The sequence below is a fragment of the Lontra canadensis genome, unplaced genomic scaffold (assembly GCF_010015895.1).
Source record: "Lontra canadensis isolate GAN:19392208 unplaced genomic scaffold, GSC_riverotter_1.0 scaffold51, whole genome shotgun sequence".
Taxonomy (NCBI): Eukaryota; Metazoa; Chordata; class Mammalia; order Carnivora; family Mustelidae; genus Lontra; species Lontra canadensis.
In genome coordinates this window covers 11,368,990-11,386,559 of record NW_022631045.1, presented here as the reverse complement: position 1 = coordinate 11,386,559, position 17,570 = coordinate 11,368,990, and the positions used below count along the sequence as shown (strand labels likewise).

Below are 17,570 nucleotides of genomic sequence, written 5' to 3'. Positions count from 1 at the left end.
AGAAAAGACCCTGAATAGCCAGAGGAATGTTAAAAACAAAAACCAAAGCTGGTGGCATCACAATTCTGGACTTCAAGCTCTATTACAAAGCGATAATCATAATCTATTCAGATTATGATCAAGACAGCATGGTATTGGCACAAAAACAGACACACAGATTAATGGAACGGAATACAGAACTCAGAAATGGACCCTCATCTCTATGGTCAACTAATCTTCGACAAAGCAAGAAAGAATATCCAATGGAAAAAAGACAGTCTCTTCAACAAATGGTGTTGAGAAAATTGGACAGCCACATGCATAAAAATGAAACTGGACCATTTCCTTACACCACACACAAAAACAGACTCCAAATGGATGAAAGACCTCAATGTGAGACAGGAATCCATCAAAGCACCTCTTTAACCTCAGCCTCAACTTTTTCCTGGACACATCACCAAAGGCAAGGGAAGCAAGGGCAAAAATGAACTATTGGGACTTCATCAAGATCAAAAGCTTTTGCATAGCAAAAGAAACCATCAACAAAACCAAAAGACAACAGACAGAATGGGAGAAGATATTTGCAAATGACACATTAAGTAAAGGGCTAGTATCCAAAATCTATAAGGAACTTAACAAACTCAATAGCCAAGGAACAAATAATCCAATCAAGAAATGGGCAGAGGGCATGAACAGACATTTCTGCAAAGAAGATATCCAAATGGCCAACAGACTCATGAAAAAGTGCTCAACATCACTCGGCATCAGGGAAATACAAATCAAAACCACAATAAGATACCACCTTCACACCAGTCAGAATGGCTAAAATTAACAAGTCAGGAAATAACAGATGTTGGCTAGGATGTGGAGAAAGGGGAGCCTTCCTATACTGTTGGTGGGAATGCAAGCTAGTGCAGCCACCCTGGAAACAGTATGGAGGTTCCTCAAAAAGTTGAAAATAGAGCTACCCTACAACCCAGCAATTGCACTACTGGGTATTTACTCCAAAGCCACAAATGTAGTAATCAGCTTTCATTCTTGATTTTAGTAAAGTGAGTCTTTTCTTCTTTCCAGTCTGTCTAAAGGGCTGGCAATTTTGTGATCTTCTCAAGAATTAACTTTTGGTTTTGTTGATTTTTCTCTATTTTTCTAGTGTCTATCTCATTTCTAGTCTCTATCTCATTTATTCCTACTCCAATCTTTACTTCCTTTTGCTTGCTTTGGGTTTAGTTTGCTTTTTTTCCTAGTTTCTTAAGCTTGGGTTATTGATTTGAAATCTTTCTTTTTTGTAACATGGGCTTTCAAACCCATAAATTTCCATCTTAATACTGCTTTAGCTATAGCCATAAATTTTGGTACGTTGCTCTTTTGTTTTCATTCATCCCAAAGTATTTTCTAATTTTCCTTGCAATTTCTTTTGTAAGTTATTTAGGAATGTACTGTTTAATTTCCATTTATTTGTTAATTTCCCCAATTCTATTCTGTTATTGATTTCTAATTTTATTCCATTTTTCTTAGAGATTATACTTTGTATTATTTTTTTTTCCAAATATTTTATTTATTTCACAGAGAGAAATCACAACTAGGCAGAGAGGCAGGAGGAAGTAGGCTCCCTGTGGAGCAGAGAGCCCAATGCGGGGCTCGATCCCAGGACCCTCAGATCATGACCTGAGCCGAAGGCAAAGGCCCTAACCCACTGAGCCACCCAGGTGCCCCTTTAGTATTATTTCTTTTAAGATTTACTGATACTTGTTTTATAGCCTAGCATATAACTTATTGTGAACAGCAATTCACGTGCACTTGAGAAGATTACAGATTCTGCTGTTGGATGGAGTGTTATACAGGTATCTGTTAGAGCTGGAAGGTTTACAGTGTTGTTCCAGTTTTCTATTTACTTATCTTCTGCCTCACTGCTCTGTTCATCATTGAAAGTCTGAAGTCTCCAATTACTATTGTTCAATTGTCTATTTCTCTCTTCAATTCTGTCAATTTTTAATTCAGGTATTTTAGGGCTCAGCTGTTGGGTACAGAGTGACTCTTATACCACTATAAAATGTCCTTGTCTCTAGTAACACTTTTTGTCTTAAAAAGTCTGTTTGGGGTGCCTTGGTGGCTCAATGGGTTAAGTGTCGGTCTTCAACTCAGGTCATGATCCAAGGGTCCTGGGATCAAGTCCTGCATTAGGCTCCCTGCTCATCGGGGAGCCTGCTTCTACCTCTCTCCTGGTTCCTACCCTCTGCTCATGCTCTCTCTCTCTGTCAAATAAATATATAAAATCCTAAAAAAAAAAAGTCTATTTGTCTGATATAAGTACAACCAACTTGCTGTAGTTTATAGCTATATACTATATATCTGTGTGCGTGTGTGTGTATTATATACTGTAACTCTTCTTCCACCTTTTAAATTTCAACCTATTTGTGTCTTTCATTTAAAGAGTGTCCCTTATAGATCCAGCACACAGATAGATCATGGGTTTTTATCCATTATGTCAGTCTCTTGTCCTTTCATTGTCGTGTTTAATTCAATTAGATTTAATGGAATTTCTGATAAGGTAGAGTTTACATCTGCCATTTTACTTTTTGTCCTCTATGTAATTATGTCTTTTTTGTTGTCCAATGCTATATTGCCTTTTTTTTTTGGTGTTAAACATTTCTAGTGCTCCATTTTTATTCTTTTACTGTTTCTTTTACTACATTGCTTTCTTTTTTATTTTCTTAGTTGATTTTCTTAGTTGATTTCTGGGAATCACAATTAACTTTTTTTTTTGTTTTAAGATTTTACCCATTTATTTGACAGACAGGGATCACAAGTAAGCAGAGAGAGAGGAGGAAGCAGGCTCCCCACTGAGCAGAGAGCCCGACATGGGGCTTGACCCCAGGACTCTGGGATCATGACCTAAGCTGAAGGTAGAGGACTTAACCCACTGAGCCACCCAGGCACCCCCACAATTAACTTATTAATTCAATTTCAATTATATATAAAAACTTTGCTCCTCTATAGTTCAGTTTTTGCCCCCTCCTTTGTGCTATTATTTTAATACTATTTACATCCCTATACACCGTAAACCAATCAATGTAGTATATAATTATTTACTGCAAATGTCTTTTGAATCAGAAGAGAAGAATTAAAAATAAAATATATTTATACTATCTTTTGAGCACACCTATGCAGTTACTTTTACTGGTGTTCTTTACTTCATATGGATTCATTTACTGTCTTGTGAGTAGACTTACTGAATGCAAGCAAAGAGCATTGAAAAAGCATTCACTAACCATTTCTATACGCCATTCCTAACCATTTCTGAATTGCTTTATTAGGATCAACTGAATCACTACTTACCTAGAACCAAGTGTTTTCAATTTTTGAATTAAAAATCAACTTCCTTTCTTAACCCAAAGTGACTTAGACTAGGGATCAGAAGACAGATTCTAGGGTCAACTCTAACACTAAATGTGTAACCCTGGATAAATACTAAAACTTTAAACACTTCAGATAAAGCAAAATTTGTTCTTTCCACCTCTTTCAATTAATCCCTTTCTCCTGAAAAGAACCACTTAATAGAAGGGTATGTATCTGTTCAGAGCTTTTTTCGCTGTGAGATACATATATATATGTACATTTTAAATCACATGTTTTTTTCTTTTTCAATTGTTAAGAGTTTTTTATTGAAAAAATAATAAATTCATAACATTAAAAATTATTCAAACAATACAAAAGGGTATATGATAAAATGTAAGCTCTTCTTTCTAGGGTTAGTCTCTGTTTATAATATTCTGTATATTTTCTCTGTTGTATGTTCATATGTGTGTGTATATTTCTCCCATTTTCAAATATTATTTTTTGAAAAACCACACAAATGCAGCATTTCAGGAATATGAATCTTGATCATTCTATCTGGTGATTAAGATAATATCACAGTACTCTGAATATATAATCACTATAGTTTATCAATGAAAGAAATACGCTATGAGTTGAAAATGCAGACTACAACTTTTATTTGTATGTATTTATAATTTTGGACCAAAAAAACCCTTCCTTTAAAAGAAATCTTGCTTTATATTAAGCTAATATAAGATCATGAGAAAAACTATAAGAAGATTTCCATTTAATTTCTCTTATTATAGAAGTTTATAGTCAGATTCATTTTAAAGAATTTTCAAAATTCTGTAGATGTTTCATTTGAATGTCCCTATTTACTCAGTGCTGCTTATATACTATTCTTTATTTCCTCCTCACTTCAGCCCAAATTATATTTCTTAAGTCAATGTTTTCTAAGCATCTGCCTTAGGCTCAGGCCATGATCTCAGGGTCCTGGGAGCCTCACACTGGGATCCCTGTTCAGTAGGGAGTCTGCCCCTCCCCTCTGCCAGGAGCATGGGCGCTCTCTCTTCCTCTCATTCTCTCCAAAAAAAAAAAAAAAAAAGCCAACATATTCTACAGGATTCTAAGGCACAGGGGTGACTAGCTATAGTCACTTAACTAGAGGGTTAGGAATTATTCTAACTGTGGAATATTTAGTCGTTGATCTAAGAGAACATTATTTTTAGAACAGAAGCCACCAAAAGTTCATGACCATTATATTTCATTTAAGAAATTCTTCCCTTTAGAATTTGAGGACCTATCTTTCACAATAGAATTAAATATATATAATATGTTTCATTAAAATACAAAATATTTAATATTTTGAGTAGTAATTTTGTCATATTAGCTTTAATTATATGAAAACATTTACTTTTCAGATGAAATCATTTGCCAATTTTTCTTTTCTTTTTTTTTTAAAGATTGTATTTATTTATTGAGAGATTTATTTATTTATTGAAAGAGGGGGAGAGATAGCATGATTGGGGCAGGGTGTCCAATGCAGGGCCTCCATCACAAGACTCTGCGATTATGAAATGTGCCATGCCAAAGGCAGACGCTTAACCAACTGAGCTACCCAGGTGCCCCACCAATTTTATTTTCTTGAAAACAGGAAGAGATATGTACTTTAAAAATGAACAAATGAAATGATATTGGTACAGGTAAGAATATTATTTTATTGTTTTCTGCCAAATATAAAAATAAATTCTACTTCATTTAAATACCCTGGAACTCTTGTTTTTTTTAATTGATATTTTATGAGGCTTTTTTTTTCTTTAAACAGACTACCTTAAAATTTACATCCAATTTATAAGTCTGATTTTATTATTTCTTACAACAAGAACCAGCACAATATTTTGCATATAGATACTACAGGAATAAGTTGATTTTTTTAGTGCAACATAGCTTAATATAGTTTTTAAAAATATGTGCTTATAAAAAAATGTGATAATATAAGCAGATTTTCAGATCTGTACCTAGTGTGTAAGGCTTTTTATATCTCTATGGAAAAGTTAATAGTTAATGCTGAAATTTTAAAAAAGTATTTGACTTTCTATTGTAACATCATAGAAAGTGGCATGATACAGACATTCAGGAGAAACAAAGTCTAATGGGAAAGAAGAGATTGGTTTAGTGTTTAAATTCTAATCTTTCCAAAAGCCTCTAAGAATGAGGATTTAACAACTAGCTATTTTCTTTGCCAGGCAAAGCTATAGAGCACTTAGGATAATTTGGGCCACAAAATTTTTGGATTAAAGGTCTAGATTAGAATTCTGAGGTCCCAAATTACTGTCACAAAGGTGTAAACTATTATTTTAGAGTCTCAGTAATCTCACCCCAAAGATTTACTAAATGTTTGTAGTTTGGTCAAGAAAGGACTTGATTCAGTATCTGATACAATGTAAGGGCTCAAATGGTAGCTGTTATTGTTTTTATTATTTCTAGTTATGTATCCCCCAACCTTCAAATTCAATTGAAGATCTTTCATACACTCTCAAATCTCAAACCTGCTACTTCTGTTTTCCTTATTCTAGAAGATTTTATTATTTTTCCAAATATTTGCGGCTTCTCCCAAGAGCAAGATTATGCTACCCCACCTTACTGATGGCATGTATGGCCATGTGACTTGCCCTGCATAATGAAACATAGGTAGAGGTCAGCATGTAGTTGACCATCATCTCTGCCACAATACCAGCAACATTCTATGTAGAGGCTAGGTCTTAAATGAAAAGTATCTGGAGTATAGCTACAGATAACTTGTTAAGGACGGGTAGTATGAGCAAAAAGCCTTTTGGTAAACTATTGAGGTTTACAAGCATTTGTCACCATGAAATAACTTTGCCTATCCCAACCAATAAGATTTATCTTAGTGACATGGCCTTGTCATCCACCTAAATATTCAACGAAAGAGTCGGAAAATTCTTATCCTCTCCCAGTTTTGTTCTATGGCTAGCTGTTCATCAATTCCAGTCAATTCCACCTCCCTAATATTTCTCAAACTGTACATCAGTAATAGGACCTTAACCCAAGTTTTCTATTTTATCTATTACTATAATATTTTCTTTTTCCAGGTTTGCTCCTCTTAAACATTTTAATCTGCATTAGTAAGATTAATGTATTTATTTTAAATACTTCAAATGTGTATCACAATTTTAAATGTTTAAATTGTTCTAATTTATAAATATAATAAAACTCAAATTTTCTTAAACACCTTAATACTGCTTAAATAACAAATATATACAGACTATCTCAGTAATATCAATACTCATTTCCAAACTTAACACAAAAGTATTGATAGCGTGAGTTTGATTTACTTCACCATTTCTATACTTAGAGAAAACTCTAGGCCCAAAAGGCTTCACTGAATAAGTTCTACCATATACTCAAGTAAGGTATCTGAGGTTTTGTTTTGTTTTTTAAGATTCTACATATAAGTGAGATTATACAATACTTGTCTTTCTCTGTTTGACTTACTTAGCATAACGCCTTCAAGGTCCATCCATATTGTGGCAAATGGCAGGATTTCCTTCTTATTATGACTGCATATTATTCTACTGTACGTGTGTGTGTGTGTGTGTGTGTGTGTGTACACACACATACCGCAACTTCTTTTTACCCATTCAGCCAATGATGGGACACTTAAGATTGATTGTTTCCATGTTTTGGCTTCTGTAAATGATGCTGCAATGAACATGAGGGTGCAGATAACTTTTTGAGTTATTTCATTTCCTTCAGATGAATATCTAGAAGTAGAACTGCTGATCACATGGTAGTTCTAGTTTTAATTTTTTGAGGAACCTCCAGACTATTTTCCAAAGCAGCTGGACCAATTTACATTCCCACCAACAGTGCATAAGAGTTCCCTTTACTCTGTGTCCTCACTAACACTTGTTTTTTGTCTGCCACAGTTACTAAAACGAGCCAATCCTAAGCTGTTACTCTACCCTGCTTTGCCTTTCCTGCAGAAACACAATAATGGCTTTTGGGCTATGCTTTTTTCCTATTCTGCTTCATGATCAAAACCTGAAGCTTTCCCCATGGTATGGTATAGCATTTTGCACCCCCTTCTTTAGGATACAGAAGTAAAAAAATTCTTTCAATATTAGCCTCTCCATGTTATTACCCTGCCACATTCATAAATTAAAAGCCTGCAGGTAAAGTGAGACAATTACAAAATAAAGTAACAAAAGATTAATGAAATGGAGAAGATTCTGGGGGAAAAAAAAAGGCTAAGAGGCTGAGTTTTGACAGATCTTAATTCAAAGTTTAAATGCATTCATTCCTTTTGGGTGATAGTGATAAGTAAACAGAAATTAGAGAAGGCATACCTTAACTTAGGAAACACTGAACCACACAAGAAACCAAAATATGTGAACTTTTCTTTTGATGGCAACAACAATGCACAGAGCTGGGAAAATTTCATGGTGCTTGAAGCTCAAATTCCCTAACACAGATGTGGAGGCTCTAACAGGGCAGCACAAGCACTTATGAATGCTTTACCTTCTCTATCAGGAAAGGATATAATCTCAAATTAAGCACATGCTTGAGAATGTGAAATAGTACAGCTGTTTTGGAAAACAGGCTGGCAATTTCTACCAAAGTTAAAACATAGCCTTACCATACAATCCAGCAATCATGCTCTTAGGTATTTACCCAATTGAGTTGAAAACTTATATCCATCCAAAAACCTGCATATGAATGTTTAAAGTGGCTCTATTTTATAATTATTAAAAACTGGAATTAAGCTGTCCTTCAACAGGTGAAGGGATCAACAAACTGGTATATTCATCAATGAAGTATATTATCCAATAATAAAAAAGAGATATTAAGCCACAAAAAGAAATTGTCTAGACCATATTGCTAAGTGAAAAGAAGTTGGTCTGAAAAGGCTACATACTGTATGAATGCAACAAAATGACATTCTGGAAAAGAGAAATGTACAGAAACAGTAAAAGTATTGGTGGTTGCCAAAGGAGGGGGGCACAGTTGGGGAAAGGGGGATGGAGAAAGGAATGGATAGAGTACAGGTGAATTTTTAGAGTAGGGAAGCTATTCATTATAATAATGTACTGGTGATAAAAGATATTATACATTTATCAAAACCCACAGAACTATAAAATACCAAGAATGAACCTTAATGTAAACTGTGGAACTTTTATAAATGTTGGCTCATTAACTGTAACAAATGTACCACACCAATATAAAATGTTAATGGAGAAAACTGTGTGGAAGATGTGGTATGAAAGAAATTCTTTGTTCAATTTTTCTATAAACCTAAAACTGCTATAAAAATAAATTCTATAAATTAAAAGGGGGAGGAAGGACGATTCTACAAACACAAAAAAACAGCCCAGATGTTGCCACTCAGAATGAATGATAAATGTCTATTATAACTTCCCTAAAGGCAGTACGAGTAGCAATGATGTCAGGTGGGATTCTTCTTGTATGATTCATTAGCCAAAAGACCCATGTATATAATATGACATATTACCTAATATAGAATCAGAAAATATTGATGAAGTGATAATCTAAAGGGATAATCTCAAGAGGTGGAACAAAAATCATCCCATGATATATTCCCAAGAAACAGTATAATATTCCCCCCAAAAAAGTTAAGACACAGGACATTCTGTTATCCTGAATTTTTAACATCATGCACGTACATGTATGTACACGCATGTACATCTTCCCCCGTCAAGATCTGTCTTTTAGTTTGTTTCTCTACTACAGGCACCAAACAAGAGGTATCACACATCCACAGACAAGCTCTAACTTGGCCATGCTTGGCACACCAGTAACTTCCTAAGTTAAGACAAAGAACTGCCTGTTGTCAAGTTTATTAACCTCCCACCTCCATTACCTACTTTTGTTCGGTTTCTTACATTCAACCTGAGCTATCAGTCCACTCTTTAGTATGTATCCTTCATAACTATCTCTTAGATAGGTATATGTATCCACTATAACTATCTGTTGATTTAAGACCTGACTCCTGACTGGCATATCTATAGAGTTTCCTCAGTCTTTTAAACATTTATTGAGTACTTCAATTCAGATTCAACAAACATTTACTGAGTTCCTTCAGGTTCATTTCACTCTTACAGCTGGAGCCACTCTACGAAGCTATTATTACCTCTATTTTATAGAGAAGCAAACCTATTCAGACAAGTTAGGTCACCCAAATCAAATCTAAATCTATCAGTAAAGTCCACTGCTCTTTTTACTTATCTTTCTCTCTCTATCAAATTACAACACACTCTGGTGGTTAGAATCTAAGGCTTCACTCCATCTCCCAACCTGTTTTTCAAATCCTACCTAAAAACATATCCCCTAGATCCACTGACACCCCCTCCCTACCCCCATCCCCTGATCTTCAAAATCCTATTCTAGTGGATTCTTCTATTCCCAGCTCTTTTCTCTATATCCATCTACACCACTACATTGTAACATGCTACCTCTGGTGCCCTCAATATTTCAAGAAAAATTCTACCAATAGAATCTTCTTTTGGGGGAAAGGAGAGAAATAAGTCAGGAGCATCATGGTCTTGTTTCAGCCTGTTGTCTTCCCCTTTATAGACTATCAACTATAGTAACTATGTGAATGAACTGTAATTAATTGCTTAATAGATTCTTTTATGTATTGGGTTATAAAAAACTTGAAACCAGTGACTGCCCTGAGGAAATACTGATAATTGAAGACACTCTCAGAGCTTCAAAGTAAATAGATATCTGCCACATCCATTATTTTTGCAGGGAAAAAAAGTATCTTAACAAACTTAGCTCGGACTACAAAAATCAAGTTTAGTGAAATGAGCTTGCTGCTAAAAGCTATTTCAGCATATGTGAAAATTAAAACCAAGATATATTGTTCATGCCATGCTTATACAAACCAGCAAAATTCAGAACCCAAGCCAACTGCTCTTGATTTTTCAATAGAAAAGTTAACAAAGTAGCCTATAATCTTGTAGGCAAACCATTTAATTGTCTACTATAGATACTAAGTTTGTAAATTAACAAGATTTATTTTTCTTAATTCCCCAAGGAGGTAGGAATAATGTTTAGGATCAAAACCTTTGAATGTGATCTTGAGACTGTCTAAAACTCATTTTGTTTCATCTGCAAAATAGGGACAGGTATATCTACCTCATAGGATTACTGAAAGAATAAGATCATGAAGTTCCTAGTACAATGTTTTTTACACAGTGAGTACTCAAAATGTACCTTCTTCTCATTATTATTTATTATGTCCTTAGTCTTTGTTTCCTCACCTGTAATATTAAAATCTCTGTAGGTCAGTTATGAGAATTAAACACACTGCTTGGTGCATCACAGATATTTATGAAAGCCCATCATTCCCATCCTGTCAGCATTACTGGGGGAATGAGGAGTCAAAAAACTATAAAACTACTTTAATAAAGCCCTGGGTTGGAGAAAAAAATATACCAGCTCTCAGGAATTACACATTTGCTTTTGGGAGGGGGAGTCTGGTGAGAAGAGAAAAGTAGGAAGAAAAAGAAGACAGTTTTATTATTGTATAATGTAGACAGTCATGTAATGACATAATTCAGTCATAATTTTATAATGATTTGAAGTAATGATTTATAATAATCATTAAAGTGCAGAGTTAAACTTAAAAACCAATCAGGGACTAATACATTGTCTAAAGTAAAACAAAAACAATTTTAGAGGCAACTAAAGATACACACAAGAAATGTAAACATTAATTAGCAAGACATTTTAGAAGCAACTTCAAAAACAGTCTCATTATTTCATTGTTTATGAAACCAAAACAACATTTTGAACTGGAGTTTAAAAGATGAATTAACAGGAACCCACTATTGTGAAGTTTCATTCTTTTTTTAAAAATTTGCATTCTTCTGAAAGAAATATTTGTGTACGAGACATAAAGAAATAAAAATTTCAGTTTCCTTACCTGTTGTGTTCCATCTGCACTTACAATAGGGGCAGACAGAAGAGAAATATCACTACTTAAAATCTGAGCTGTATCCAATAGTGGTGGATGTTCTGCCATTATTAATAAGACATTAATATACTGGATAATCTTCCAATTCTGAAAAACAAAAATATATGCCCATCTGTGTGTACATCCTTAAAAATATATTAAAGTATAATACATTCAAGATTTGTCTCATAACTAAAATGATATTCTTGTGAAAGGAAATTTTACAATACTGCTGACTACGTCTTGTCTGTCAAAAAAATGTTTAAGGAAAATACATTTCTTACAACTTAGCCAACTGTATGACAATGTATACAAGAAACATTAAAGCCAGTATATGGAGAGCCTGGCTCAGTGAGTTAGGCCTCTGCCTTCAGCTCAGGTTATGGTCTCAGGGTCCTGGGATCAAGCCCCACATCAGGCTCTCTGCTCGGAGGGGAGCATGCTTCCCTCTCCCTCTCTGCCTGCCTATCTGCCTACTTGTGATCTCTCTATTAAATAAATAAATAAAATCTTTTTAAAAAAAAGTAAAAGACTTGATGTAAGCAAATGATGGTATATCTACCATATACAATACCAACCAATAAAATGTCAGCTAATTACAAGAAAAGCTGAACATAACTAAACTTGATCATAAGTTTTACCAAATTCAGACAAAAAAGCAGAATTACAAACATTTTTGATGCTTGTAGGATTCTGAAATTCAGCAGTGTCAAGATGTTTAACTTTTGTAAGATATTAAATTCATGTTATTTATTTTAAAGTCTTGAATCTTTGCAGAAACTCTCATACAGGTTGATTTAACCTAAAAAACAAATTTCTATTTAGATATATAAAAATTGTTATAAGATTTTTTTAAAAATTTGATAGCTATCTACTCAAGATTTTATATTGAAGACCACAGTATGCAATATTTTATATTACTTCATAATAATGCATGACATTAAACATATTAAATATTGTATGTACATAGAATATACATATATTTATACTGGTTTTAAACATACATATATTATACATATGAACACATGATATATACATACATATATAAAGGGGCAAAATCTAACTTCTGGCTTAATCTATATTGCTGTATTTCTTAAAGTCTGATAAAATCAGTGAAAAAAAAGTAAAAAAAAACAGTGAATAAATCATGTCAAATAATTTCACTCTGAATATGCTGAAGTTGTAAGACAGGAAAGAGTCAATGCATTATTTTCTCTTTTGCTTGTCAAACAGACATTTAGGGAAGCTAACAGGAGTAACCAGAGAAAGTTTACAGATAAATCACTTTGTAAAATTAGTAAATAAAAAAAAAAAAAAACACCATTGAGTGCTTTTTATTTTGTCATTATGTTATTTGTAATATTTTACGTAATGTCTTTAGCTGAAACTGCAAACCACCATTATTCCTTGAATTTTAGAGAGTAATGCTGAAGATACAATCATAGTTTAGTTTCAAGAGGTGAACTGAAAGCTTACAAATACACAAATTTCTTCTGAACCTCTAGTTAATTCCAAGAACAGTATTATTATAGATTGGATCTGAAGCCACATGCTATGTTTTAACATTATCATTCCACTTAAGGCATTATCTCTAATTTTATTCTTTTCAAAGCTCTAAAACATCAGAAGTTTCACTTATGAACTGCTTCCTTACATCGATATATCCACCACACTATGTGCAAAGGTTTTATTTAAGCCTGCAAATTAGAAACTACAGTCATGCTACTGAAATGATGCATTTAGAAACCTAAAAATTCCTTTAGTCCTGTCAGCTTTTCCTTCAAATCAATTTCTTCTAATTGTTATTTCTAATTCCTACATTCTCATCTTGTGACTACAACCACTTGTTTTAAGTTATGTATCTATTTTGTTTTTAATAACGTAATATTTGATATATATGCAAAAAGGGGAAAGACTTGATGTATCTATAAATTTTCATGTAATAATACCCCCTATGGCTCATTTCAAGCTACTGTGGTTTAAAAACTGTCCTGAAAATTCCTGATTTTTAACAATCAACTTTGGTATACAAGATGGTTCCATCACATCACTATTTTTATCTAAAATCTATATATCAATATTTAGTATCTGTAGAGCAATAATATAACAAAATATTAACATTTGGGAAATCTGGATAAAGAAAAGCTAAGTATCTCTATATTACTCTCACAACTTTTAAGTCTGAAATTTTAATTAGTGTCAAATTAGACAATATAAAAAAAACTAATACTAGGTAGAATGCAGATCTGAATGTAAAACAAAAATCTTCTAAAAGATAATATACAAGAATATCTTCATAACCACAAAAAAAGTGTTTTTAGACAGGTTAAAAATTATCTTTCTTAAATCATAAAGAAAAATGAATACTGAGCTTCATTAAAATCAAGAACTACTATTCATTTAGAAATATCTTTAAGAAAATGAAAAGGCACGCCACACAATGAAAGAAGCTATTTTCAACATATGAAACTGAAAAAACAGCACATATTCTACATTTATACAGGCCTCCTACAAATTGATTTAAAAAAAAATTGAAAAATGCCAAAAGACTTGAATATGCTCTTCACAAAAGTGGAAATTCAAGAGACCAATAAACATACGAAGAGATTCACAAATTCATTAACTACTAGGAGAAAGTCAATTAAAAATCATAATGAAATGTCTTCATACACTCCCTAGGACCATAAAAATGAAAAAGACTGACAGTATCAAGCATCAAGGAGGCTATGGGCAACTGGCACACTCAAATGGAATGAGAGTGGAAATTCATAAAACCACTTTGGAAACTACTTTGATATTCTTTTAAGAATTTTTATTTATTTCTTTGACAGACAGGGATCATAAGTAGGCAGAGAGACAGGCAGACGGGTAAGCAGGATCCCTGCTGAGTAGAGAGCCCTATGTGGGGCTTGACCCTAGGACCCCGAGATCACGACCCAAGCTGAAGGCAGAGGCTCAACCCACTGAGCCACCCAGGTGTCCCTGATATTACCAAAAGTGAACATATAAATATTCTATGACCCAGTTATGATCTAGTTACTAGACTCCTAGTCTACCAAAAAGAAATGCATGCACACATGCACCAAAAAAAGTACATGAAGGTGTATAAAGCAGCACTACTCTTCACTAGTCTTAAACTGTAAACAACTTAAATGTCCCTGGATAGTAAATGGTAAATCTTATCTAATTCATCCAATGGGCTACTATACAGCAATGAAAATTAATGAACTAGTGAACAGGAAACAACACAGATAAATTTCAAAAATATAGTTTAAGTGAAAGACAGACAAAATACATATAGCACTTTATTTATAGAAAGTTCAAAATAGAATAAAAACCAATCTGTGGTGTTTAAAGTCAAGATAGGTGACTGTCTTTGAAGAAGGATGGGAACTTGGAGGGGCAGGAAGGCAGTTTCTGGGGTGCTGGTACAGTTCTATGTCTTGACTTGGGAGGCTGTTATGTGATAATTACCACTCTTACCACATAATTATGTGAAAATGCCATTATGAATTGAGTTGTATATTGATATGTACATACTTCTCTGTGTATATTTCAAGAAAATTATTTTTAGAAGTTAACATCACCACATGGTCACCTCAGTTGATGCAGAAAAAAGCATTTTACAAGATCCACCATCCTTTGATGATTAAAAAAACCCTCAACAAACTAAGAATAATAGGAAACTACTTCAACATAATAAAGGCCATAGATGAAAAGCCCACAGCTAACATCATGCTCAGTGGTAAAAGACTATCAGCTTTTCCTCTAAGACTGGGAACGAAGCAAGGATGCTGACTCTAACCGCATCCACTCACAGTATCGGACATAATACTGAAAATCCTAGCCAGAGCCATTAGGCATGAAAAACAAATAAAAGACATCCAAATCAGAAAGGAAGAAGTAAAATCACCTCTGTTCACATATGACATGATCTTGTGTGTAAAAAAAAAAAAACTAGAGTCCATTAAAAAGCTGTTAGAACTAGTAAATTCAGTAAAAGTGCATGATAGGAAACAAACACAGAAAAATCAGTTGCATTTCTATATATTAACAATGAACAATCTAAAAAAAGAAATTAAGAAAATAATTCCACTTAACGTAGCACCAAGAAGAATAAAATACTAAGGAATAAATTTAACCCCCAAAGTAGGAGATGTGTATACTGAAAACTATAAAATACTGCTAATAGAAATTTTAAAAGACACAAATAAATGAAAAGATACTGTGTTCACAGATTAGAAGATTTAATATTGTTAAGAAGTCAAGACTTCGGGGCGCCTGGGTATCTCAGTGGGTTAAGCCGCTGCCTTCGGCTCAGGTCATAATCCCAGGTCCTGGGTTCGAGCCCCACATCGGGCTTTCTGCTCATCAGGGAGCCTGCTTCCTCCTCTCTCTCTGCCTGCCTCTCTGCCTACTTGTGATCTCTGTCTGTCAAATAAATAAATAAAATCTTAAAAAAAAAAGCCAAGACTTCTCAATGCAATTCACAGGTTTAATGCAATCCCTATCAAAATCTCAATGGCATTTTTTTTTTGAAGAAATAGAAAAATTCATTCTAAATTTCCTACAGAATCTCAAGGGATCCCAAATAGCTAAAACAATTTTTAAAAAGAACAAAGTTAGAAGACTCAAACTTCCTGATTTTAAAAAATATTACAAAACAACAGTAATCGAAATTGTAGTATTGGCATAACAACCGACAAATACACAATGGAAAAGAATAGAAAGCCCACAAATAAACTTTCACATGTCTAGTCAAATGATCTTCAACAAGGGTACCAATTTAATGAGGAAAGGACAGTCTGTTTAACAAATGGTGATAGGAAAACTGCATATCCACATACAAAATAATGAACTTAGATTCTTTTACGATATACAAAAATTAACTCAAAATGGATTAAACACCTAAGTATAAGATCTAAAACTATACAGCTCCAAGAAAACAGGGGAAAAGACTGGACATGACAATGATTTCTTAGATATGACACCTAGAGCAAAGACCACAAAAGCAAAAATAGACATATGGGACTACAACAAACTTGAAAATTTCAGTGCATCAGAGTACACATTCAGTGGAGTGAAACTGTAACCTACGGAACGGGAAAAAATATTTGCCAACTTAGCTCTGGCTGCTACAAAATACCACACACTTGGTGCCTTAACCAACAGACATTTATTTCTGACAGTTCTCTGTGGGAAGCTGGGAAGCCCAAGATCTGGGTGCAAAGGGCTACCTTTTTGCCTTATCTCTTCTCATGGCCAAAAAGAGAAGGAGTTTGGGTCTCCCTTACTCTTCTTAAATTATAAGAGCACTAATTTCATCATGGGGTAGGTTCTACTCTCTTGACCTCAACTAAGCTTAATTACCGCCCCCCAAAAGGCCCCACCTCTTAATGCTATCCCATTTTGGGGGTAGGGCTTCATCATGAATTTTGGAAGGATACAAACACTGAGTCCATACATTCTGCCTCTGGCCTACCAAAATTCCTGTCTTTTTTGCATGCAAAATACATTCATTCCAACCCAAAAGTCACAAAAGTCTTAACTCGTTTCAACATAAACTTTAAAATCTCATCCAAATAAGATTTATTTGAAACTCAAAGTACAATTCATCCTGAAGCAAATTCCTCTACAGCTGTAACCTGTAGAACCAGGTAAGTTGCATGTTTTCTGAAATACAATGTGTTTCCAAAATACAATGGTGAGATAGGCACAGGATATTTATTCCTTTCCAAAGGAAGAAAGAAGGAAGAAAGGGATAACATAGCCCAAGCAAGTCCAACACCTAGCAAGGCAAATTTCTTAAGGCTCAAGAACAATCTCTTTGGTTTCATACTCTGTCCTCCAGACCCAACGTGGTGGTGGCATCACGCCCACAGACATTCATATAGCTTGGTGGAACCCTGCCCATGCGGCTCTACTGAACAGAGGTCCCATCCTTTGAGGGGAGCAGCCCTGATCCTCAGGCCTCTATACTCTGGACCTGTGTTGGGAGTAGCAGCCCTGACAACAGGAGTCACCTTTGGGGTCCTCCTTCCCTTTTCCTGAAGGACAACACATATTCACAGCCTGCCTTCATTCCCTCCCATTTTCTGTTTCCTTTAGTCCCAGCCAGCATTGTTTCGCAGGTATAATCCCAACTAACTTGAAGCTGGCTTCTGCTGAGATGCTGATTAGGTACATGGTGCACACCCACACTAAAACCCGTATCAACTGGCTCGTCAAACATACTCTTGGTATTCTCTTCGGAGCATGCTTTCTCATTTTT

General features: G+C 34.3%; 1 protein-coding gene across 4 annotated transcripts in view; it reads right to left on the bottom strand.

Moving 5' to 3' along the window:
- FNDC3A (fibronectin type III domain containing 3A) overlaps positions 1-17,570 on the bottom strand; it is a 178,205-nt gene that overhangs the window by 135,365 nt on the left and 25,270 nt on the right. For all 4 annotated transcript variants that reach the window (XM_032874034.1, XM_032874032.1, XM_032874035.1 and 1 more), the window contains exon 2: positions 11,270-11,407. In XM_032874034.1, coding sequence (XP_032729925.1) covers positions 11,270-11,368 — 99 coding nt within the window. In that variant the 5' untranslated portion in view covers positions 11,369-11,407. The remainder of the gene's footprint in view (positions 1-11,269; positions 11,408-17,570) is intronic.